This window comes from Arachis duranensis, chromosome 1 (assembly GCF_000817695.3).
Source record: "Arachis duranensis cultivar V14167 chromosome 1, aradu.V14167.gnm2.J7QH, whole genome shotgun sequence".
Lineage (NCBI taxonomy): Eukaryota > Viridiplantae > Streptophyta > Magnoliopsida > Fabales > Fabaceae > Arachis > Arachis duranensis.
In genome coordinates, this window is record NC_029772.3 from 62,591,865 (window position 1) to 62,618,920 (window position 27,056).

General features: G+C 39.2%; 1 protein-coding gene across 1 annotated transcript; it reads right to left on the minus strand.

The window, feature by feature from the left end:
- Window positions 1–19,768: 19,768 nt before the first annotated feature.
- LOC107489549 (uncharacterized) lies at window positions 19,769–21,923 on the minus strand. Its single transcript, XM_016110300.1, has 2 exons — window positions 21,735–21,923; window positions 19,769–20,845 (listed from the first exon to the last, which is right to left on the minus strand). Exons 1-2 carry the CDS (start codon window positions 21,921–21,923, stop codon window positions 19,769–19,771), a joined length of 1,266 nt encoding a protein of 421 aa, XP_015965786.1.
- Window positions 21,924–27,056: the final 5,133 nt, after the last annotated feature.

Below are 27,056 nucleotides of genomic sequence, written 5' to 3' on the forward strand. Positions count from 1 at the left end.
GCATGATTTGCAGGACCTTCTCTGGCATGGTTGTGAGCTTCTCCTTCATGGTTGTTTTCCAAATTCTCCTCCATGTTTGTTTCAAAGTACTCTTCCTCTTCCTCAGCACCAACAACTTTTTTCCCTCTTGCTTCCCTCCTTGATCTATGGATGGTCCTCTCAGGTTCTGAATCAAAGGAAGTTAAAGCTCTGCCTCTTCTCCCTGTCATACAACTAACAAAGCATACAGCAAGAGATAAAATGAAGTGATTATTCTTGTTAGAGTGATTGTTAGTGTGAGTGGTGCAAATTATCAAACAGTTAGTGGGTTAGTGAGCAGAATTGTAAATAACAATCAAGGAAAAAAAAGAATAACAAGGGGTGAGGGGATGAGGAAGAACTTAAAGAAACTTAAGGTAAATGACTAGAGAAAATAAACAAACAAAAGAAAAATGGTCAATCTAGTGAACTTCCAACTTAATCATTGTTGATACAAAATCAATCCCCGACAAGGGCGCCATAAACTTGATGCACGAAAACTTGTCTCTCAAAAAATTTCCCTTCGGCAAGTATACCGAATTGTCGTCAAGTAAAAACTCACAATAGAGTGAGTTCGAATCCCACAGGGATTGATTGGTCAAGCAATTTTAGTCAGAAGAATATGCTAGTTGAGCTAAACAGAGTGTAATTGATGTTACAGAAAATTAAATAGTGGGAAAGTAAATTGCAAGAAATAAAGTGTGGAATCTTAAATGGGGAAAAGGGGAGATGAACATGGAAATAAATGGCAGAAAGTAAAGAGAATGGGTAAGATCAGAAATGGGGAATTCATTAGGCTCAGGAGATGTTGTATTCTCCGGATCAAATTTATTTTCATCTCTTCCTCAATCAAAGCATCTATTGATCTCCTTGGCAATCTTAAGTGATTGGATTCTAATTCCTTGGCAACATCAATTGAAGTGTGGTCACTAATTATACCACATGTATTTCCAAATCAAAGTGTTGGGAGGATTACATGTCACTATATCCGCCCAGACCCCAATTTGGTCCAACATAAGAAAGCATTTCTAGCATGATCTCCTCATCCCTTTTCCAAGGCTCAAAGGAGATCCAATTATGGAGAGTTTCTTTTCCAAGACAACTAACTAATTGAATTAAGATCGAAAGCTTTCTAGTTAATCAAAAGAGAAGAAAGAAGAAGAAGAATGAAAACTATAATTGATCCATCAAATTACAACAGAGCTCCCTAACCCAATGAAAAGGGATTTAGTTGTTCGTAGCTCTGAAAATGGGAAATGGCAGAAAAGAATACATGCTTAGCTAGAAAATGCAGAAAAGTAGATATACAGAGGGTAGTTCTCCAAAGTGCCCAACTTCTCTATAGTTCAAAACTACTCCTATATATACTACTCTTCTTGATCTTCTAATGAGTTCTTCGAGTCTTAGATGTGGGCCTTAGATCTTGAGTTGAAGCAGTTATAATCTTTAGTGGGCTCAGCTTGCAGAAAAGTGTGAGTTAGGCATGGGCGTTAGTGATGTTAACGTTAAGTGAGAATATGGGTTCGAGAACATTAGTGGAAATCACCTTTTTCACTAACGTTCTAACCTCATATAGTCCATGTTAACTTCAACGTTAGTAGCACTAATGTGACCACTAATGTTGCCTTATGATCCTCACCTTTTCCAATGACGTTGCCTTGTGCCCCTCTTTCCCAGTACAACTAACGTGACTCTTAACGTGGGCATGCCTATCTTCGAGAACATTAGTGACACTTACCTTTGTCACTAATGCTCCAAATGCCCCTCCTTCCCCTGTTAGAGTTCACGTTAACTAGGTTAACGTGGCCACTAACGTGGTAGTGAATGCCATCTCCATCGTTAGTGACAAAGGTGAGTGTCACTAACGTTGGCTCATCAATCTTAGCTCCATGTTAACTTTCACGTTAGTGGTCTTAACGTGACCACTAACGTGGGCAATGCTAGCTTGATCCAACGTTAGTGACAAAGGTGAGTGTCACTAACGTTGGCATTATCCTCCCTTCCACGTTAGAGTTCACGTTAACTAAGTTAACGTGACTCTTAACGTGGCCAATTGCCACTTTGTAGGGTTAGTGGTGTTCACGTTTACCACTAACACTGGAGCTCCTTTTATCTCCATGTTAATTACCACGTTAATGTAGTTAACGTGGCAATTAACGTGGGTTTATGATGGCTTCGCAGGCGTTATTATCGACCACCTTTCTTATTAACGTTGCAAGCTCATTTTCATTCCACGTTAGTGGTCACGTTAATTAGATTAACGTGGCTACTAACGTGGTTCTTCCTTGCTTCATTTGTCCTGAAATCAAGCAAATAAAGTGCATCAAAGCTCTAGCCCAAGTCAGGAGACTATGCATCATCAATTTGTGATTCAATCCTTGCAAAATCCTCATAAAATCATGTAAAATTCACAATAGTTGCTTGAATCATGGTGTAATTGTATTTTCATCCAAAACTTGCCTTATTCACTAAGAAAATGCATGAAACTACCCTAAAATAGTAAAGAAAAGGTCAGTGAAACTGGCCTAGATGCCCTGGCATCAATGACCCAGGAAGACCGTCATCCATCTTGCTCGGAAGACCATTCCTGAAGACCTCAAAGTTCAAGCTGGATGCATTCTCAGGAACTTATTCCTTTGAGATAGATAGCTGAGCAGTGAGCTTCAATCTGAATGAAGCTATAAAACACCCTCCAGAAGATAATTCCATCTTCTAGTGTGATATCATTGATGAGACTGTAGCTGCAGTTTACCTGGAAGAAGTGGAAGAGAGGCACATGGAGCAAGGTCCAAGTGTGGGAAAACCATCTGAACACAATGAAGACGTCCCGCCATCTTCACTAGCTCCAGAGGATCAAGTGCCTAGCCATGAGCAGACATTGGAGTTAAAGCCCCTTCCACCCCACCTCAAGTATGCTTACCTTGAAGATAATCAGAAGCTTCCAGTTATCATTGCAAGGGATCTCACTTCCCAATAAGAGGAGCAACTGCTTAGTGTGCTAAGAAGACACAAGAAAGCAATTGGGTGGAGTTTGACGGATATAGTAGGCATCAGCCCTCAAGTTTGTGAGCACAGAATATTTTTAGAAGAGGGAGCAAGGCCTGTCTGTCAACCCCAAAGAAGACTAAATCCCACCATCTTAGAGGTTGTCAAGAAGGAAGTGACCAGACTACTGGAGGCAGACATCATCTACCCCATTTCAGATAGCGAATGGGTCAGCCCAGTAAAAGTGGTGCCCAAGAAGTCTGGAGTCACTATAGTAAAGAATGAGCAAGGAGAGCTCATAGCAACTAGAGTACAGAATTCCTGGAGAGTGTACATTGACTACAGGCGCCTCAACAAAGCCACTTGTAAGGATCACTACCCCCTGCCCTTTATCGATCAGATGCTTGATCGCCTGTCAGGTAAATCACACTACTATTTTCTAGATGGTTACACTGGCTATTTTCATATTCATATAGCTCCTGAATATTAGGAGAAAACTACTTTTACATGTCCCTTTGGAATGTATGCGTATAAGAGGATGCCTTTTGGCTTATGTAATGCACTGGCAACGTTCCAAAGATGCATGATGAAAATTTTCTCGAATCTCCTTGAGGATTGTATGGAAGTTTTCATGGATGACTTTAGTGTGTATGGTGATTCTTTTAGCCTTTGCTTGGATAGTTTAGCTAGAGTATTAGACAGATGTGTTAGTTCAAACCTTGTTTTGAATTTTGAAAAGTGTTATTTTATGGACCAACAAGGTATTGTTCTAGGACACATTGTCTATAATACTGGTATTTCTGTCGACCCAGCAAAGGTAGATGTCATTTCTAGTTTACCTTACCCCTCCTCTGTGAGGGAAGTCCGTTCATTCCTTGGCCATGCAGGTTTTTACTGGAGATTCATCAAGGACTTCAGTAAGGTAGCTTTACCTTTATCTAGACTGCTGCAGAAGGATGTTGAGTTCGAGCTTAGTGAGGACTGCATAGAAGCATTTGATAAGCTGAAGATCGCCTTGACTCAAGCTCTAATTGTGAGAGGACCAGATTGGAGCCAGCCCTTTGAGATTATGTGTGATGCCTCCAACCATGCTATAGGAGCAGCGCTGGCCCAGTGCACAGGTAATGATCCTTTTGTAATTGCATATGCTTCAAAGACATTAGATGCTGCTCAGTCCAATTACACTACCACTGAAAAAAAGCCTCTAGCCATTGTTTTTGCTCTGGATTAATTCCGAGCCTACTTACTTGGTACTAACGTGGTAGTGTACTCAGACCATGTAGCTCTAAAATATTTATTAGATAAAAAAAGTCCAAACCAAGGCTAATCCATTAGATACTGCTGCTGCAAGAATCTGATTTAGAAATTAAGGATAGGAGTGGTTCTCAGAATTTAGTGGCAGACCACTTGAGTCGCCTTGAGCACATCAAGCATGAATTCACTCCTATCAATGATACTTTTCCATTTGATAGCTTGCATGCAGTATCTGAAGTAGTTCCTTGGTATGCACCTGTAGCTAATTATCTAGTTAGTCATACCTTCCCTCCCAATTTTACTAAGCATCAGAGGCACAAGCTGGAAAGCGAGTCCAAATTATATATTTGGGATGACCCATATTTGTGGAGGTATGGTGCTGATCAGATAATTAGAAGGCGTGTGCCTCAATCAGAATTCCGATCCATTTTAGAGGCCTACCGCTCCTCTGAGAGTGGTGGACATTTTGGCCCTCAAAGAACAGCTAGAAAAATTTTGGACTGTGGATTCTGGTGGCCTACTCTTTTTAAAAATTTTGCTACCTTCTGTAAATCTTGTTCCCCATGTCAGAGGTTTGGTAATATATCCAAGAGGGATAAGATGCCCTAATAAATTATGCTGTTTTGTGAGATTTTATGTTTGGGACATTGACTTTATGGGTCCATTTCCAAACTCCAGTGGTTATCTTTATATATTGTTAGCTATAGATTATGTTTCTAAATAGGTTGAAGCCATTCCTACCCATACTGATGATGCTTACACTGTTGTCTCCTTTGTTAGAAACCATATCATCTGTCGCTTTGGATCACCACGAGTAATCGTAAGTGATCAAGGCACTCACTTTTGTAATAGGATATTAGCAGAACTACTGAAGAAGCATGGGATTGTCCACAAGGTAGCAACTGCCTACCACCCGCAGACTAACGAACAAGCAGAGGTGTCTAACAGAGAGATCAAGTGTATCCTGGAAAAGATAGTCAAGCCTCATAGGAAGGACTGGAGCACCAGGCTACAAGATGCGCTTTGGGCATATCGGACAGCATACAAGACACCAATCGGGATGAGCTCCTTCAGCCTAGTATACGAAAAGGCTTGCCACCTCCCTGTGGAGGTGGAACACAAGGCATTCTGCACAGTGAGAGAAATCAACATGGGATTTGAGAAGGCTGGAGCTAAAAGAAAAATGCAACTACAAGAATTAGAGAACCTTCGCCTAGAAGTATAAGATAACTCCAGGCTATACAAAGAAAAGATTAAGGCTGTGCATGATAAGCACATTAAAAGGAGAGAGTTCAGACCTAGGGAATTAGTTCTTCTTTACAACTCAAGGCTGAGGCTTGATAAGCGGATAATTTATACGCTTTTTGGCATTATTTTTAGGTAGTTTTAGTAGGATCTAGCTACTTTTAGGGATGTTTTTATTAGTTTTTATGAAAAATTCACATTTCTGGACTTTATTATGAGTTTGTGTGTTTTTCTGTGATTTCAGGTATTTTCTGGCTGAAATTGAGGGACCTGACCAAAAATCTGATTCAGGCTGACAAAGGACTGCTGATGCTGTTGGATTCTGACCTCCCTGCACTTGGAATTGATTTTGTGGGGCTACAAAACTCCAAATGGCGCACTCTCAACTGCGTTAGAAAGTAGACATCCAGGGTTTTCCATCAATATATAATAGTTCATACTTTGCTCGAGTTTAGATGACACAAACTGGCGTTCAACGCCAGTCCCATGCTGCATTCTGGAGTAAAACGCCAGAAACACGTTACAAACCAGAGTTAAACGCCAAAAACACGTTACAACTTGGCGTTTAACCCCAAGAGAAGCCTTTGCATGTGTAAAGCTCAAGCTCAGCCCAAGCATACACCAAAGTGGGCCCCAGAAGTGGATTTCTGCACTAAGAGTTATTTCTGTAAACCCTAATAGCTAGTTTAGTATAAATAGAAATTTTTACTGTTGTATAGGAGGTCTTTTTCCCTATTTTCGAATTCGTATGCCATTGAGAGAGGCTGGCCATTCAGCATGCCTGGACCATCACTTATGTATTTTCAACGGTGGAGTCTCTACACACCATAGATTAAGGTGTGGAGCTCTGCAGTTCCTCGAGTATTAATGCAATTACTATTATTCTTCTATTCAATTCATGCTTATTCTTAATCTAAGATATTCGTTGCACTTCAAAATGATGAATGTGATGATCTGTGACACTAATCATCACTCTCACCTATGAATGCGAGACTGACAACCACTTTCGTTCTACCTTAGAACGAGCGTGTATCTCTTAGCCTCCAATCCGAAAGATCGGAGTCTTCGTGGTATAAGCTAGAATCTATTGGCAGCATTCTTGAGAATCTAGAAAGTCTAAACCTTGTCTGTGGTATTCTGAGTAGGATTCAAGGATTGAATGACTATGACGAGCTTCAAACTCGCGAGTGTTGGGCGTAGTGACAGACGCAAAAAAATCACTGGATTCAATTCCGACATGATCGAGAACCGACAAATGATTAGTTATGCTGTCACAGAGCATTTAGACCATTTTCACTAAGAGGATGGGAAGTAGCCATTGACAATGGTGACACCCTACATATACCTCAAGAAGATGATTGTTGGACACCACCCACCTGAAGAAGACCCGGACACTCTGGACTCCACTTCATCTAGTAGCACAGGCTGCCAAGGAGAACCAGACACTGGAGGCAACACTTCCAGCATTCCCTTGCTCCTGACTGATGGCACCGAGGACGGTGCCAAGCTTTAAGTGTGGGGAGGTCGGTCAGTACCTGACGTCCGGAGGTAACTTTTCTTTCTCTTAGCACCAGTAAATAAATTTTCTTTTTAGATAGGATAAAAAATTGCATAGTAATTAGTGTTTGCATGCATGTTCTATTTGGTTGAAAAATAATAAGTTTCTTTTCAAGACTCTATTTTAAAAATTTCAATAATCTAAATTAAATTTTTTGTGTTAAAACTTGTTTTGAAGATTGTAATTTGGATCATAGTTTAAAGCCAAAGGACACACAACTTCTCAATACACATAATTTTAGGTTTAAGATGTAGCTTTAGAGAGAGAGGCTCTCTCTTTTCTCTTAGGTTTTTAGGATTTAGGATTATCTCTTCTCAAATTCCAAGTTTAATGTTCTTTGACTTAATTTTTTTATACTCTTATTGATTTTAATACTTTGATCTATACATTCCTTTTGTGATTGGATTTTCTATTTAATATAACTTGAGGTATTTCATATTCTAGATTGCTCTCTTTTAATCTATGTTGCTGATATTTGAAATTGATTATTTGGATGTTATTATCTCCTATTACTCTTCTATTATTTTGTGTTATGCCTCTCAAGTGTTTGACAAAATGCTTAGAAGGAGGTTAGAGTAGGATTCTATGTTCTTGACGTGGTTGAGTAATTGGTAACAGTTGAGTTATCAAACTCCTTTGTTGATTGGTAATTGAAAGTTGCTGATTGATTTGGATTCCACTAAAGCTAGTCTTTCCTTAGGAGTTGACTAGGACTTGAGGAATCAAATTGATTAGTGCACTTGACTTTCCTTCATTCATTGATGGTTAACTAAGTGGGAGCAATGAACAATTCTCATCACAATTGATAAGGATAACTAGGATAGGATTTCCAGTTCTCATACCTTGCCAAGAGCTTTTACAGTCATTTGATTTTCATTACCATTTACTATTCTTGCTTCTTATCTTAAAAAACCCTAAAAAGATACATTTTCATAACCAATTATAAGCACACCTCCCTGCAATTCCTTGAGAGACAACCAAGGCTTAAATACTTCGGTTATTATTTATTAGGGGTTTGTTTCTTGTGAGAAACAATCTTTTGTATGAAAGGATTCTTGTTAGTTCAGAAACTATATTTGTAACAAATTTTTATTTGTAAAATTCTAGACCACACAAGAATCTGCTCGTCAATGCTTTATGCTCTACTTCTACCGGTAAGTGGCAAGCTTTGCCAAATACCAACCAAAAGGGGCTCACGCCAATTGGCATCTTGTATGCCATTCAGTAAGCCCATAGTGCATCCGAGAGCTTGGCACTCCAATCTTTTCTACTAGGTTTCACAATCTTTTCCAAAATGTGCTTTATCTCCCTATTGAAAACCTCGGCTTGGCCGTTCATTTGTGGGTTAGGCCGTGGCTACTTTATGTATGATGCCATATTTCTTCATGTGTCTTTCCATTCTTTTGTTGCAAAAATGTGAACCTTGGTCACTAACGATTGATCGTGGTGACCCAAAGCGACAAATTATATTATTCCTCACAAAAGAAAGGACTAATTAGCATCGTCCATCCGGGTGGGTATTGCTTCCACCCATTTGGACACATAATTAACGGCAAGTAGAATGTAGAGAAAACCATTAGAGTTTGGGAATGGCCCCATGAAATCAATGCCCCACACATAAAAAATTTCACAAAATAGCATGGTTTGTTGAGGCGTTTCATTCTTCTTGGAGATATTACCAAATCTAATACATTGAGAACAAGATTGACAAAAGAGAGTGGAATCCTTGAAAAGAGTTGGCCACCAAAATCCACAATCTAGGATTTTTCTTGCCGTCCTTTGGGGTCCATAATGACCGCCTCCCTCGGAGGAGTGGCAAGCTTCTAAGATTGATTGAAATTCGGTTTGTGGAATGCACTGCTGATGAGCAGATAATTTATACGCTTTTTGGCATTATTTTTAGGTAGTTTTTAGTAGGATCTAGCTACTTTTAGGGATGTTTTTATTAGTTTTAATGCAAAATTCACATTTCTGGACTTTACGATGAGTTTGTGTGTTTTTCTGGGATTTCAGGTATTTTCTAGCAAAAATTGAGGGACCTGAAAAAAAAATATGATTTAGGCTGAAAAAGGACTGCTGATGATGTTGGATTCTGACCTCCCTCCACTCGAGATGACTTTTCTGGAGCTACAGAACTCCAAATGGCACGCTCTCAACGACGTTGGAAAATAGACATCCAGAGCTTTCCAGAAATATATAATAGTCAATACTTTATTCGATTCAAGACTACGAAAACTGGCGTTCAACGCCAGTTCCATGCTGCATTTTGGAGTAAAACGCCAGAAACACGTTATAAACCAGAGTTAAACGCCAAAAACACGTTACAACTTGGCGTTTAACTCCAAAAGAAGCCTCTGCACGTGTAAAGCTCAAGCTCAGCCCAAGCACACACCAAAGTGGGTCCCGGAAGCGGATTTCTACATTTAGACTTATTTCTATAAACCCTAGTAACTAGTCTAGTATAAATAGGACATTTTACTATTGTATTAGACATCTTTGGATTATTTTTGGATTTCCTTATGATCATTTGATCACGTTTATGGGGGCTGGCCATTCGGCCATGCCTGGACCATCACTTATGTATTTTCAACGGTGGAGTTTCTACACACCATAGATTAAGGGTGTGGAGCTCTACTGTACCTCGAGTTTTAATGCAATTACTACTATTTTCTATTCAATTCAGCTTATTCTTGTTCTAAGATATTCGTTGTACTTCAACATGATGAATGTGATGATCCGTGACACTCATAATCATTCTCACCTATGAACGCGTGACTGACAACCACTTCCGTTCTACCTTAGAACGAGCGAGTATCTCTTGGATTCCTTGGTCAGAATATTCGTGGTATAAGCTAGAACCCTTTGGCGGCCATTCTTGAGAATCCAGAAAGTCTAAACCTTGTTTGTGGTATTCCGAGTAGGATTCGGGGATTGAATGACTGTGACAAGCTTCAAACTCGCGATTGTTGGGTGTGGTGACAGACGCAAAAGGATCAATGGATTCTATTCCAACATGATTGAGAACCGACAGATGATTAGCCGTGCTGTGACGAGAGCATTTGGACCATTTTCACTGAGAAGATGGGATGTAGCCATTGACAACGGTGATGCCCTACATACAGCTTGCCATGGAAAGGAGTAAGAAGGATTGGATGAAAGCAGTAGGAAAGTAGAGATTCAGAAGGAACACTTATCTGAAATTCCTACCAATGATTTACATAAGTATCTCTATCTTTATTTTATGCTTTATTTATTATTAATTTTCGAAAACCATTTATAACCATTATAATCTGCCTAACTGAGATTTACAAGATGACCATAGCTTGCTTCATACCAACAATCTCCGTGGGATCGACCCTTACTCACGTAAGGTTTATTACTTGGACGACCCAGTGCACTTGCTGGTTAGTTGTTCGAAGTTGTGACAAAGTGTGATTTACATTTGAGAGCGCTACCAAGTTTTCGGTGCCATTGTTGATGATCACAATTTCGTGCACCAAGTTTTTGGCACCGTTGCCGGGGATTAGGTAATTTTCTTTTCAAAAATTTTTCAAAAATCTTTTAAAAGAATTTTCTTTATTTTCGTTTTTTAAAAAAAAACCAAAAAAATTCATAAAATCATAAAAATAAAAAATATTTTGTGTTTCTTGTTTGAGTTTAGTGTCAATTTTTAAGTTTGGTGTCAATTGCATGTTTTTAAAATTTATACATTTTTTTCGGAAAACTCATGCATGATGTTCTTCATGATCTTCAAGTTGTTCTTGATAAGTCTTCTTGTTTGATCTTCATATTTTCCTGTTTTGTGTCTTTTGGTGTTTTTCATATGCTTTTTTGCATTCATAGTGTCTAAGCATTGAAAATTTCTAAGTTTGGTGTCTTGCATGTTTTACTTTTCTTGAGAATTTTTCAAAAATAAATCTTGATGTTCATCATGATCTTCAAAGTGTTCTTGGTGTTCATCTTGACATTCATAGTGTTCTTGCATGCATCATGTGTTTTGATTCATAATTTTCATATTGTGAGTCATTTTTGTGTTTTTTTCTCTCATCATTAAAAATTAAAAAAATCAAAAAATATCTTTTCCTTATTTTGCTCATAATTTTCAAAAATTTGAGTTGACTTAGTCAAAAAATTTTAAAACGTAGCTATTTCTTATAAGTCAGGTCAAATTTTCAATTTAAAAAAAATCCTATCTTTTCAAAATCTTTTTCAAAAATCAAATTTTTTTCATTTTTTTATTATTTTCGAAAATTTTTAAAATTTAATTTCAAAATCTTTTTCTTATCTTTATTTCAAAATTTCGAAAACTTTACTAACAATTAATGTGATTGATTCAAAAATTTGAAGTTTGTTACTTTCTTGTTAAGAAAGGTTCAATCTTTAAATTATAGAGTCATATCTTGTAGTTTCTTGTTAGTCAAGTAATCAATTTTAATTTTAAAAAATAAAATCTTTTCCAAAATATCTTTTTCAATCATATCTTTTGAAAATATCTTTTTCAAATCATATCATTTCAAAATTGATTTCAAAAATCTTTTCGAACTTCTTATCTTTTCAAAATTGATTTTCAAATCTTCTTCAACTAACTAATTCACTTTTTGTTTGTTTCTTATCTTTTTCAAAACCACCTAACTACTTTTCTCTTTCTAATTTTCGAAAATGCCTCCTTCTTTTTCAAAATTCTTTTAATTAACTAATTGTTTCAAATTTTAATTTTAATCTTATTTCTTCTCTTAATTTTCAAAAATCACTAACCTGTTTTCAAAAATAATTTTCGAAAACTCCTCTCTCTCATCTTCTTCTATTTATTTATTTATTTACTAACACTCTTCCTCTCGGAGTTCGAATTTTCCTCTTTTCCTTCTTCTATTCTTCTCTTCTTCTACTAACATAAAGGAATCTCTCTACTGTGGTAAAGAGGATCTCTATTATTATTTTCTGTTCCCTTCTTTTTCATTAGCCAAAAATAATAATGCAAGGAGGATGCTTGGTGACTACACTACACCCACTTCCAAGTTTGATGGAAGAAGCATCTCAATCCCTGCCATTGGAGCAAATAATTTTGAGCTGAAACCTCAACTAGTTGCTCTAATGCAACAGAACTACAAGTTCCATGGACTTCCATCAGAAGATCCCTACCAGTTTTTAACTGAGTTCTTGCAGATCTATGAGACTGTCAAGACTAATGGAGTAGATCCTGAAGTCTACAGGCTCATGCTTTTCCATTTTGCTGTAAGAGACAGAGCTAGAACATGGTTGGATTCACAACCTAAAGATAGCCTGGACTCTTGGGATAAGCTGGTCACGGCCTTCTTGGCTAATTTCTTTCCTCCTCAAAAGCTGAGCAAGCTTAGAGTGGATGTTCAGACCTTCAAACAAAAAGATGGTGAATCCTCTATGAAGCTTGGGAAAGATACAAGCAGATGACCAAAAGGTGTCCTTCTGACATACTTTCAGAATGGACCATTTTAGATATATTCTATTATGGTCTATCTAAGTTCTCTAAGATGTCACTGGACCATTCTGTAGGTGGATCCATTCACATAAAGAAAATACTTGTAGAAGCTCAAGAACTCATTGATATAGTTGCAAATGACCAATTCATGTACACCTCTGAGAGGAACCCTGTGAGTAATGGGACGCCTCACAAGAGGGGAGTTCTTGAAATTGATGCTCTGAATGCCATATTGGCTCAAAACAAAATGTTGACTCGACAAGTCAACATGATTTCTCAAAGTCTGAATAGATGGCAAAATGCATCCAACAGTGCTAAAGAGGCATCTTCTGAAGAAGAAATTTATGATCCTGAGAACCCTGCAATGGCAGAGGTAAATTACATGGGTGAACCTTATGGAAACACCTATAATTCCTCATGGAGAAATCATCCAAATTTCTCATGGAAGGATCAACAAAAGCCTCAACAAGGCTTTAATAATGGTGGAAGAAACATGCTTATCAATAGCAAGCCTTTTCCATCATCTTCTCAGCAACAGATAGAGAATTCTGAGCAGAGCCCCTCTAGCTTAACAAACATAGTCTCTGATCTGTCTAAGGCCACTTTAAGTTTCATGAGTGAAATAAGGTCCTCCATTAGAAATTTGGAGGCACAAGTGGTCTAGCTGAGTAAGAAAATCACTGAAACTCCTTCTAGTACTCTCCCAAGCAATACTGAAGAGAATTCAAAAAGAGAGTGCAAGGCCATCGACATAATCAAAATGGCCGAACCTAGAGAGGAAGGGGAGCACGTGAATCCCAATGAGGAAGACCTCATGGAACGTCTCCCAGACAAGAAGGAGTTCCCTATTGAAGACCTAAAGGAATCTGAGGCTCATATAGAGACCATAGAGATCCCTTTAAACCTCCTACTGCCATTCATGAGCTCTGAAAACTATTCTTCCTCTGAAGAGGATGAAGATGTAACTGGAGAGCAAGTTGCTCAATATCTAAGAGCTATCATGAAGCTGAATGCCAAGTTGTTTGGTAATGAGACTTGGGAAGATGCACCTCCATTGCTCATTAGTGAACTAGATACATGGGTTCAGCAAACTTTACCTCAAAAGAAACAAGATCCTGGTAAATTCTTAATACCCTGTACCATAGGCACCATGACCTTTGAGAAGGCTCTGTGTGACCTGGGGTCAGGCATAAATCTTATGCCACTTTCTGTAATAGAGAAACTACGGATCTTTGAGGTACATGCTGCCACATTCTCATTAGAGAGGCAAATAAGTCAATAAGACAAGCTTATGGATTGGTAGAGGACGTGTTAGTGAAGGTTAAAGGCCTTTACATCCTTGCTAATTTTATAATTTTAGACACTAGGAAGGATAAGGATGAATGTATCATCCTTAGAAGACCCTTCCTAGCCACAGCAGGAGCTGTGATTGATGTTAACAAAGGAGAATTAATCCTTCATTTGAATGGGGACTACCGTGTGTTTAAGGCCCAAGGGTATCTCTCTGTAAACATAAAAAAAGAGGCACGATAAGCTTCTCTCAATACAGAGTCAAACAAAGCCCCCACAATCAAACTCTAGGTTTGGTGTTAGGAGGCCACAATCAAACTCTAAGTTTTGTGTTGAACCCCCACATTCAAACTCTAAGTTTGGTGTTGGGAGGTCTCAACAATGCTCTGATGATTTGTGAGGCTCCATGAGAGCTCACTGTCAAGCTATTGATATTAAAGAAGCGCTTATTGGGAGGCAACCCAATTTTTATTTATCTATATTTTTATTGTTCTTTTATGTTTTATTAGGTTCATGATCATGTGGAGTCACAAAATAATTACTAAAATTAAAAATAGAATCAAAAACAGCAGAAGAAATAGCACACCCTGGAGGAAGAGCTTACTGGCATTTAAACGCCAGTAAGGAGCATCTGGCTGGCGTTCAACGCTAGAACAGAGTATGAATCTGGTGTTCAACGCCAGAAACAAGCAGCAGTCTGGCGTTCAAACGCCAGGATTGCACCCTGAGGAAAGCTAGCGTTAAACGCCAGAAACAAGCATGGAACTGGCGTTTAACGCCAGAAACATGCTGCAGATTGGCGTTGGAACGCCAGAAACAAGCATCAATCTTGCGTTGAACACTAGGATTGCATGCAGAGGGTGTTTTACATGCCTAATTGGTGCAGGGATGATAAATCCTTGATACCTCAGGATCCGTGGACCCCACAGAATCACCTCAGGATCCTGTGGGGTCCACAGGATCCCCACCTACCTCAACCCCACTTCTCTCTTCTTCACACAATCTAATAACACTATACCCTTCACCAATCACCTCAATCTCTCTTCTCTATTACCCCTTCACCAATCACATCCACCCACTCTTCCTCATAAACCCCACCTACCTTCAAATTCAAAATTTCTTTCCCACCCAAACCCACCCTACATGACCGAACCATAAACCTCTCTCCCTCTCCTCTATCTCTTCTTTTTCTTCATCTATTCTTTCTTATTTTGCTCGAGGAAGAGCAACATTCTAAGTTTGGTGTGGTAAAAGCATAGTTTTTTTGTTTTTCCATAACCATTTATGGCACCTAAGGCTGGAGAAACCTCTAGAAAGAGGAAAGGGAAGACAAAAGCTTCCACCTCCGAGTCATGGGAGATGGAGAGATTCATCTGAAGGGTCCATAGCTCAGTAGTAGAGCATTTGACTGCATATAAAGAGAGCCCACTCATGGATCTCAACAAGAGCATGAGGTATTCCCTCATCAAGAAATCCCTGAAATACCTTAGGGGATACATTTTCCTCCATACAATTATTGGGAGCAACTACAGATAGGAGCACCAAAATTACTAGGGATCAAGCAACATAGGCAAGGAAGAGACATAGAGGAGCTCAAGGACACCATTGGTCCTTCAAGAAAAAGGTGCTACCCTCACTAAGGTAGACTCATTCCTTAACTTCCTTGTTCTTATCTCTTTGTTTTTCGGTTTTTAAGCTTCATGCTTGTCTATGTTTGTATCTTTACTACATGATCATTAGTATTTAGTAAATATGTCTTAAGGCTATGAATAATTCCATGAATCTGTCACCTTTCTTAAATGAAAAATGTTTTTAATACAAAAGAACAAGAAGTAAATGAGTTTCAAAATTGTCCTTGAAATTAGTTTAATTATATTGATGTGGTGACAATACTTTTTGTTTTCTTAATGAATGCTTGAACAGTGCATATTTTTTATCTTGTTGTTTATGAATGTTAAAATTGTTGGCTCTTGAAAGAATGATGAACAAGGGAAATGTTATTGATAATGTAAAAAATCATAAAATTGATTCTTGAAGCAAGAAAAAGCAGTGAATAACAAAAGCTTGCGAAAGAAAAAAAAAAGTGGCGAAAAAAATATAAAAGAAAAAGAAAAAGCAAGCAGAAAAAGCCAATAGCCCTTAAAACCAAAAGACAAGGGTAAAAAGGATCCAAGGCTTTGAGCATCAATGGATAGGAGGGCCCAAGGAAATAAAATCCAGGCCTAAGCGGCTAAATCAAGCGGTCCCTAACCATGTGCTTATGGCATGCAGGTCCAAGTGAAAAGCTTGAGACTGAGTGGTTAAAGTCGTGATCCAAAGTAAAAAGAGTTTTCTTAAGAGCTCTGGACACCTCTAACTAGGGACTTTAGCAAAGCTGAGTCACAATCTGAAAAGGTTCATCCAGTCATGTGTCTGTGGCATTTATGTATCCGGTGGTAATACTGGAAAACAAAGTGCCCAGGGCCACGGCAAAAACTCATAAAAGTAGCTGTGTTCAAGAATCAACATACTTTACTAGGAGAATCAATAACACTATTTGAACTCTGAGTTCCTATAGATGCCAATCATTCTAAACTTCAAAGGATAAAGTGAGATGCCAAAACTGTTCAGAAGCAAAAAGCTACAAGTCCCGCTCATCTAATTAGAACTAATATTCATTGATATTTTGAGATTTATAGCATATTCTCTTCTTTTTATCCTATTTGATTTTCAGTTGCTTGGAGACATGCAACAATTTATGTTTGGTGTTGTGATGAGCGGATAATTTATACGCTTTTTGGCATTGTTTTTAGGTAGTTTTTAGTAGGATCTAGCTACTTTTAGGGATGTTTTTATTAGTTTTTATTAAAAATTCACATTTCTGGACTTTACTATGAGTTTGTGTGTTTTTCTGTGATTTCAGGTATTTTTTGGCTGAAATTGAGGGACCTGAGCAAAAATCTGATTCAGGCTGAAAATGGACTGCTGATGCTGTTGGATTCTGACCTCCCTGCACTCGAAATAGATTTTCTGGAGCTACAAAACTCCACATGGCACGCTCTTAAAGGTGTTAGAAAATAGACATCCAGATCTTTCCAGCAATATATAATAGTCCATACTTTATTCGAATCAAGACGACGCAACCTGGCGTTCAATGCCAGTTCCATGCTGCATTCTGGAGTAGAACGCCAGAAACACGTTACAAACCAGAGTTAAACGCCAAAAACACGTTACAACTTGGCGTTTAACTCCAAAAGAAGCCTCTACACGTGTAAAGCTCAAGCTCAGCCCAAGCACACACCAAAGTGGTCCCCGGAAGTGGATTTCTGCATTTAGACTTATTTCTGTAAACCCTAGTAACTATTCTAGTATAAATAGGACATTTTACTATTGTATTAGACATCTTTGGATTATTTTTGGATTACCTTATGATCCTTTGATCACGTTTATGGGGGCTGGCCATTCGGCCATGCCTGGACCATCACTTATGTATTTTCAACGGTGGAGTTTCTACACACCATAGATTAAGGGTGTGGATCTCTACTGTACCTCGAGTTTTAATGCAATTACTACTATTTTCTATTCAATTAAGCTTATTCTTGTTCTAAGATATTCGTTGCACTTCAATATGATGAATGTGATGATCCGTGACACTCATCATCATTCTCACCTATGAACGCGTGACTGACAACCACTTCCGTTCTACCTTAGAACGAGCGAGTATCTCTTGGATTCCTTGATCAGAATCTTCGTGGTATAAGCTAGAACCCTTTGGCGGCCATTCTTGAGAGTCCAGAAAGTCTAAACCTTGTCTGTGGTATTCCAAGTAGGATTCAGGGATTGAATGAATGTAATGAGCTTCAAACTCGCGATTATTGGGCATGGTGACAGACGCAAAAGAATCAATGGATTCTATTCCGACATGATCGAGAACCGAAAGATAATTAGCCGTGTTGTGACAAGAGCATTTGGACCATTTTCACTGAGAGGATGGGATGTAGCCATTGACAACGGTGATGCCCTACATACAGCTTGCCATGGAAAGGAGTAAGAAGGATTGGATGAAAGCAGTAGGAAAGCAGAGATTTAGAAGGAACACATCATCTCCATACACTTATCTGAAATTCCTACCAATGATTTACATAAGTATCTCTATCTTTATTTTATGCTTTATTTATTATTAATTTTCGAAAACCATTTATAACCATTATAATATGCCTAACTAAGATTTACAAGATGACCATAGCTTGCTTTATACCAACAATCTCCGTGGGATTGACCCTTACTCACGTAAGGTTTATTACTTGGACGACCCAGTGCACTTGCTGGTTAGTTGTGCGAAGTTGTGACAAAGTGTGATTTACGTTTGAGAGCACTACCAAGTTTTTGGCGCCATTGTTGATAATCATAATTTCGTGCACTAACCGCCGAATTACTTGATCCGCACCACATCTCCAAAGGTATGGGTCATCCCACTTTTTAGATTATCCTTTTGGTGCTTGGAAAGATTAGGAGGAAAGGTGTGGGATACCAAGTAATTGGCTATTTGTGCATACCAAGGAATGACTTTCGAGATTGATTGCAAGCCCTCAAAGGGAAAAGAATCATCAATAGGAGTGGCATCGCCCTTGGTGTGTTAAAGGCGACTTAGGTGATCTGCCACTAGATTTTGCGAACCACTCCTATCCTTAATTTCCAAGTCAAATTCTTGCAATAGTAAAACCCATCTAATCAATCTCGGTTTCGATTCTTTTTTAGCCAACAAGTATTTTAATACTGCATGATCCGAGTACACTACCACGTTGGAGCCAAGTAAATAAGCTCGGAACATATCCAAAGCGAAAACAATAGCCAATAGCTCTTTCTCGGTAGTAGTGTAATTGCATTGTGCTCCATCCAATATTTTTGATGCATAGGCTATGACATATGGACTCTTACCCTCGCGTTGTGCTAACGCGGCTCCCACCGCATAGTTTGAAGCATCACACATTATTTCAAACGGTCCACTCCAATCTGGCCCTCTCACGATGGGAGCTTGGCTCAATGCAACCTTGAACTTGTCAAAAATTTAACGTCTTTTTGCAACAATATAGATAGTGGCAAGGCTACCTTACTAAAGTCATTTATAAATCTTCAGTAAAAACCTGCATGTCCAAGGAACGAACGGACTTTTCTCTCGGAAGAGGGGTAAGGCAAACTAGATATGACATTGATCTTAGCTGGATCTACTAAAATACCATCTTTGGAAACAATATGTCCTAAAACAATGCCTTGCCTAACCATAAAATGACACTTCAATTTAAGACAAGGTTTGCTTTAGTGCATCTTTCCAAAACTTTCTCAAGGTTATCCAAGCAATGATCAAAAGAGTCTCCATAGACACTAAAGTCATCCATGAATACTTCCATGCATTGCTCTAGAAAGTCCGCAAATATGCTCATCATGCACCTTTGGAAAGTCGTCGGTGCATTGCATAAGCCAAATGGCATACGCTTATAGGCGTAGGTTACAAAGGGGCAAGTAAATGTTATTTTTTCTTGGTCTTCTAAAGCAATGTGTATTTGGAAGTACCCCGAATAGCCATCTAGAAAACAATAGTGAGACTTACCCAATAGTCGATCAAGCATTTGATCGATAAACGGTAGTGGAAAATGATCCTTTCTAGTTGCCGTGTTCAAGCGTCGGTAGTCAATGCACACCCGCCATGAATTTTGCACCTGTGTAGCTATGAGCTCCCCGTTATCCTCCTTGATGGTGGTCACCCCGGACTTCTTTGGCACAACTTGGATGGGACTTACCCATTCACTATCCGATATGGGGTAAATGATGTCTGCTTCTAGTAATTGGGTGACTTCTTTTTTCACAACCTCCAAAATTGTAGGATTTAGTCTTCTTTGAGGTTGTCGAACGGGTCTGGCTCCTTCCTCTAGGAATATCCGGTGCTCACACACTTGGGGGCTTATGCCCACTAGATCTGCCAAACTCTAACCTATGGCCCTTTCGTTCTTCCTCAAAACATGGAGCAACCTTTCATCTTGTTGAGGAGTGAATTCCCTTGCAATAATCACTGAGAACTTGTGGGCTTCATTAAGGTAGAAGTGCTTTAGGTGGGACGGTAGTGGCTTCAATTTAATATTTTGCTCTTGATTTGACACTTGAGCTTCTGGTTGGGGTGGGATGTTTTCTTCACTTGATTCTTCAATCATATGCTTCTCATCTAGCTTTGCATAATGCACCTCAGCCACAACGTTGTCAATTAAGTCACACCAGAATATAGAGTGATTTTTCGGTGGGTGCCTCATTGCTTCATCTAGGCTAAAACTTACGACTCTCCCGTCAATCACAAATGAATATGTTCCCGAATAGACATCCAATTTGAATTTAGAGGTCCTCAAGAATGGCCTCCCAAGTAGGATGGATGATGTCCTTTCGGATTCACTTGGTGGTATCTCAATGATATGAAAATTAATGGGGAATATCAAACCCTTTATGTTTACCATCACATCTTCCGCAATACCCGTCACGGTTATTATGCTTTTATCCTCTAAGACAAACCTAGCCGCCGACCGCTTCAATGGTGGTAGCTTCAATATATGATAAACGAAAAGAGACATAATACTAACACATGCACCAAGATCACAGATACAATCAATGAATTGAACACCATCTATGGTACAAGTAACCATGCACGGGCCCGGATCACCACATTTTTCCAGTAATGCTCCCATCAAAGCCGAAATAGAACTCCCCAATGGGATTGTTTCTGGCTCATGAATTCTATCTTTGTTCATACACAAGTCCTTAAGAAAGTTAGCATATTTAGGTACTTGGTGGATGGCATCAAAGAGAGGGATAGTTAACTCAACTTTCTTGAACATTTCTACCATCTTGCGGTCAAGTTCTATACGCTTCTTAGCCTTCCTTGCTACTGTAGGAAATGGGATTGGTTGAGCAAGTTCTTCTTTCACAATTCTCTCATCTTTGGAGGTTTCACTTCTTGGTTGAGGGGCTTCATCTTCAACTATCTCTTGTGCCTCATCTTCCTCTTCAACTTCTTCTATCTTGATTCCCTCCTCATCTTAAGCAACTATTATAGGGCTTGGTGCCTTCGGCCTCCTCTCTTGCAATTTGGTTCCAGACCTCAAGGTAATGGCATTGATGCCACCTTTGGGGTTGGGTAGAGGTTGAGAGGGAATGACGCTAGAACTTGAGGCTTGAGGAGTGGGGGTAGAGGGCTGTTCCAAACAGGCTACAAGGGCTTGAAGAGTGGATGTAAGGCCGGTGAGACTAGAGGTAAGTGTGTTTTGAAGTTCTCTTTGTCCTTAGAGAATGGAACGAAGTGTATCATATTGGTTGGAGGGGGTGGAAGGATAGGTGATTTGAGGGGCTTGTGATTGGTTGGGTTGAGGTGGTTGTCTTTGATGTGGTGGTTGGTAGGTTTGGTAGTTTCTTCCTTGGTTTTGTTGAAGATATGGTTGGTTTTGTGAGTATCGGTTTTGTGAATTATTGTTGTTCCATCTTTGGTTGCCCCCATTGTCTCTTCCTCTTTGTTGGTAATTGTCACGCCACCCTTAGTTGCCATTATCTCTCCATCCTTGGTTATAATTGCTACCCCTTGATTAGAATTGCCTCCTTATTGGGGATACCCTTGGTTGAAGTTGCCGCCTTGTTAGTAAGGACCTTGACTCGGGCGGTCATAGAAATTGTAGGTAGCCGCTAGGGTATTATCTTCTTGGAAGTTGGGGCACTCATTCGTGTAATGTGAGTAACAAGAGCAAATCCCACACACACGTTGGGCCACCAATTGTTGACTTGGTTGAGATTGAGGTTGTGGTTGATATTGATGTTGAGGTTGTTGTTGGCCAAGTTGGAGTTGCTTAAGAATGATTGTCATCTCGCCTAAGAATTTGGCAAGGGCGCGGTCTCACTACTAGAAGATACTTCATTTACGGTCTTTGGATGGTAGGTCCTCCGTCTAGCATGTTGAGTGGACTCGGCCAAGTCAGTAATGAGTTGCCATGCCTCCTCCGCCGTCTTATACTTTGACAAGGAACCATTGCTTAAAGCATCTAATAGAGTCTTGTCTTGTGGTCTCATTCCTTGAGACACATAGCTAAGCAGAACTTGAGTATCAATCATGTGGTTGGAACATGAGTCTAGAAGTTTGCAAAATCATTCCCAATACTCGTATAGAGTTTCTGTATCACCTTGGACAATGCATGATATCTCTTTTCTTAGCTTGTCCGTCATTTTCACAGGTAAGAATTTATCTAGAAACTTCCTCCTAAGCAAGTCCCAATTGGAAACAACCTCACTAGGCAAAGTGTCAAACCACTCCTTGGCTCTTCCTTCAAGAGAGAATGGGAAGGCAAACAACCATATAGCAACCTTGTCGGATCCTTTCTGCCTAGTTGTTGAGCACACACCGTGAAATTCCTTGAGATGTCTAATAGGGTCTTGTGCGGTCTTTAACTCAAAGTTTGCATTCAAGTTGGGGTGAAGCACATGAAGAGGTTGGAGAACAAAGTCCGGTGCACCCACTTCCTTGAGAGTGACTCTCCTTGGAGCGGCCATAGTGTCGGCACCTAGATCAAGAGAAGAACTATTAGTAGTATCAACGGAAGAGTATATAGTGCCTTCTTTGAATGACGATTCAGAATTGACCTCGGATACGGTTGGTGAATTGGTAAAAACCTTTTCACCTTCCTCAAAGGCTAACCACCTCCGAGCTTGCCTGATGTGAAGTAAAGTTCTTTCAATTTTCGGAGCAAATGGGACTAAGCTCGGATCCGGTAGTGAACGCGTCATACAAGGAAGGGAATGTAGAGCTCATGACAACAATTGAAATAGACAAAGACTAATTCTAACTATCAATAAAACAAACAAACAATCAAGAGAAAATGCACGTATGTACATGTCAACATATTCACACTAATCAATAACATGGCACACATAAGCAATTCCCCGACAACGGCGCCATTTGATGTTAGAACTTTGTTATGTCGGTATAGAAGGCATCAATAAATCCAATCGTGAGTATAGTCTAACCGACACGCAAATTTCATACAAACAATTCTACAATCTATAACCGAGAGTATGTGTACCGAGTCGTCTTCCCTAGGAATTGCCTTATAATGTACATCATTGATTAGGAAGTTCTTTGTGGTTTTGAGAGTTGGTGTAAGAATTCGAGCTAACAAAATGAACAACAATCAATTATGGTAGAAGCCTTGGCTAAGGGTGAGCATTGGAAGTTCCATCACTATAGATTCCATCAATTGTACCAACAATTAATCATTGCTTCACTTAGTCAACTCCTAAGCTTGGAGGAAGATTTAGTGAAGATAATTAACTTGAATCACAAGTCCTATCCTAACCTCAAAGGAGTCAAGATTGAGTAACACACAAGTCAATTAGCAATTCTCAATTGAAGATTAACAATTGATGTTGACTATTCAAGTATCTCCAACAACTCAACCCCTAAGCCAAGTAAGAGGAATCTACTCCATAACTAGGGTTGGCATTTCCTCAGACAATTGGTGAGAAATAGTAAGAAACATTAGGAAATTAAGAAAAAGGATTTGAATCCAAACTAGTTAACTCAAGACAAGCATCAACAACCAAACAATTGAATGAAATTCATCACTTCATTGATCAGAATCCAAATAGCAAAGTCACAAATTTAAGATCTAGAATGAATGAATCAAAAGAGCATTAATTGAGAAGAAAATAGTAGATCTACAACTTTGAACCAAAAGAACAATAAATTAGCCTTGGATCTCACCAAGAATGCTAAGAGAAATTGAGATGGAGATTATAGAGTTCTAGAGAGAGGTTAGAGTTTCTCTCTCTTCCAAAGTGTAACTAACTAGGAGAAAATATCTAGAAAATGTAAAAATGAGTGAATGAATCCTAATCCTCTATTCCTTAGGTCTTCTTATGCTCTTCCCGCCAGGAATTTGCACCAGACAAGGCTTGTAACTGCTCCCAAATCGCTGGTCATGTTTTCTTTTTTAAAAATCACATGCGGCATCGGCGCGTACGCGCACAGTATGCGTACACGTCCCTGGAGCATCGCAATCCAGGCACGGTCGTCATGCGTGCGTGCGCGTCCCTGAGGATTTGGCTTAGCCGTGTAAATGTGCCGACTCAAGCATTTGGCTTCTACGTGCTGATCTTGTAGCACACATCCACGCGTACACGCAAGGTACTCGTACGCGCCACAGCTTAAACTCCAAAGCTCTATTTTTTTCATGCTCCTTCCTTTTATGCATGCTTCCTTCCCTCCTTCTAGGCCATCTTTGCCCTGTAAGTTCTGAAATCACTTAACAAACGGATCACGGCATCGAGTGGTAATAGAGGGGGTTAAAATGTGTCTAAATTAGTGTGAAAGAAGCATGTTTCCATCTCTAAAGCAAAGTTCGGAAAGGAACACAAAATCATACATTTTTATGTGAATAAATGTGGAAGATCATTAATAAATCCACAAAAATCCATGCAAGATAAACCCTATAAATGGGGTTTATCATGAATCTCATAACCAATAATTGACACTCGATTGTAATTCCTAGGAAGAACGACCCGGAAGTAATACTCTCGGTTATTTTTATTAGGTTGAACTTGTGACAACCAAAATTAAACTTTGATTGAGGGTTGTTTGTTGCTTTGGATCTATACTTCAACGTAATTATATTGTGAAAATTCTAGACCGACGATAACCTTCTTTCAACTTTTTGGCGCCGTTGCAGGGGAGTTGCAATGTGTGTTTGGTATTGCTTATTGTTAATATGTGAATATTGTGAATAGTTGCTTTTTGCTTGCTTACTAGTTTTGGTTTAAGAGCTCGTTTTCCTTCTTTTTCTTAGTAGCTTTTGTTTTTTTTCCCTTTTTACTATGAATTCTCACCATTTTGGCTATGAGTTTGGTTCAAACTATGTTGTAAGAAACGGAAGTTTCAATGAGAGTTTGCATCAAGGATTTCGAAATCAAAGGTGGGAAGAGCCTCAAGCATATAGACAACCTTCTTGGCAACAACCTCCTCCGGTTCCTTATGGGTACAATCCAACTCCTAATGCATACCAACCTAATAGATGTGGTGAACCTCATTGTGGTTGTCAACCACAACCACCATATACCTATAACCTCCTTCCTCAATGTAGCTTTTAACAACCTTACTCACAAGCCCCATACCACCATCACCTCCATATGATCTTAACATATACCCACCATACCAACAAGCATATGAACCATACTTAGAGCCACCGTTAATCCAACATCAACACCACTACTCACAAGAATGACTAATCCTATATACACAACCTTAAGACTCTCACCAATATGAACCTCCTTCCAACTATGGCACCTCTCCTCCAAACAATGAACCCTCTTTTCCACCACCGCCTTCATTGGATGAATTGCTCAAACCCCTACTGCAAGAACAAAAAGATCTCTATTCTCATCTTTAAAAGCAAGAAGAAGAGGATCAAAAGGAGCCAAAGGGGTTAGAAACCAAGTTGGCCACTGGTGCACAAAACTGGCTCTGTACATTTTGCACAGATAGACTGGCAAGTATACCGGGTTGTCCAAGTAATACCTCAGGTGAGTGAGGGTCGATCCTACGGAGATTGTTAGTTTGATCAAGCAATGGTTACCTTGCAGATCTTAGTTAGGTAGATAGAAATTATAGTTTGTCCCAGAAAATGCATAAAACAAAATAAATAAATAAAACATTACTAGATAGGTATGAAATCTATGATAGGAGAATGGTTGAGGCTTCGGATATGCTTTGTCTTTCCGGATTAACTTTTCTTACTGTCCACTTCAATAACTTTCTGATTCCTTCAATGGCAGCCGTAAGTGATTAACTCATATCCTCTCATTAAGTTAACCTCCTCTAGTACAGCAATCCACTATGTTACAAGTGGCTCATGTCCTCTCATCAAGCCACCTTTAGGTTTCTCACTGTAGCAGAAGATGAAGCTCTAAGCAATCTACTCCCTTTCATGATCCTACTCAATGTGCCACAAACAAGGCAAATCTTCCGGATCAGGGAACGTTACTTCTCAGACTCTAGCCTTAGTGCCATAGAGACCTCACTTACTCACGGTCAATAGGATTTCTTGTCACGTATCTAAAGTTTCCCAGGTACTCTATTGGAATCCACAATGTAATCTCTAGCTTTGGTTCAACTCTATCCGGGTTAGGATTTGCACAGAACCCATGTAGAACAAAGGTGATTGTCACGAGTCACCCTCAATTCATTAGATGAAGAACGAGAATGCATACGAGAATAAAATTAGACATATTGAACTAGAATAGTAATATTATTGATCCATGAAACTCAGTAGAGTTCCTAACCTTAACCTTAGGAGGTTAGTGACTCATGCTGACAGAAAAATACAATAAAAAACATAAAAGTGGGCAAGAGTCCTTAACAAGGGTGAATTCTTGTCTATATATACTAATCTACTAATTAAGAATTATAGAAATAAGATAAACTAGCCTTGTAGTGTGAAAATCCACTTTCTGGCCCACTTGGTGAGTGTTTGGGTTGAGATAAGGTTGTCTCCATGTGCTAATACTCCTTAGGGACGTTGAATGCTGGCTTGGGACCCCCTTTTGGGCATTGGATGCCTGTTGCTCCCTTGTGGGCGCTGGACACCAGGAATGGGGCTGGTGACTGGCGTTGAACGCCAGCTTTGGGCCTTTGTTTCCAAAAAAAAGTATAGACTATTATATATTTTTGGAAAGACCTGGATGTTAGCTTTCTATAGCTGTTGAGAGGGTGCCATTTGGGTATCTGTAACTCAATAAAAGCTCATTTGAGTGCACAGAGGTCAGATCCTGATAGCATCTGCAGTCCTTTCTCTGTCTTTGAATCAGACTTTTGTTAAAGCACCTCAATTTTAGCCAGAAAATACCTGAAATTAACATAAAACACACAAACTCAAAGTAGAATCCGAAAATGTGAATTTTGAACTAGAACCTATGAAAACATAATAAAACTTAAACAAAATATAATGAAAACTATATGAAAATGATGCCAAAAAGCATGTAAAATATCTGCTCATCAGCCACCATAACTGAAGCTGTTAACCGCACAGCCTCCCACCTATGCTCATACAATCAAGACACTCCCATTGACGAATGTGGAGGATCAACCAAAGAGCATATTGAGGAAGTGAATTTGGAGCTTCAAGGTAAAGAAGAGGAGTTGAAGCAAGAATTACATCAAGAGGAGAAAGTTGAGATAATTGAGCCAGAAGGAGCGGT

Excerpts from the sequence above, each read along its gene's own strand:
- LOC107489549 (XM_016110300.1), bottom strand. The coding sequence starts at position 21,923 with ATGATTGATACTCAAGTTCTGCTTAGCTATGTGTCTCAAGGAATGAGA. Across the intron at positions 20,846-21,734 it reads GGACCTACCATCCAAAGACC|ATAGAAGAAGTTGAAGAGGA; the intron begins GTAAATGAAGTA and ends GAGGGAATCAAG.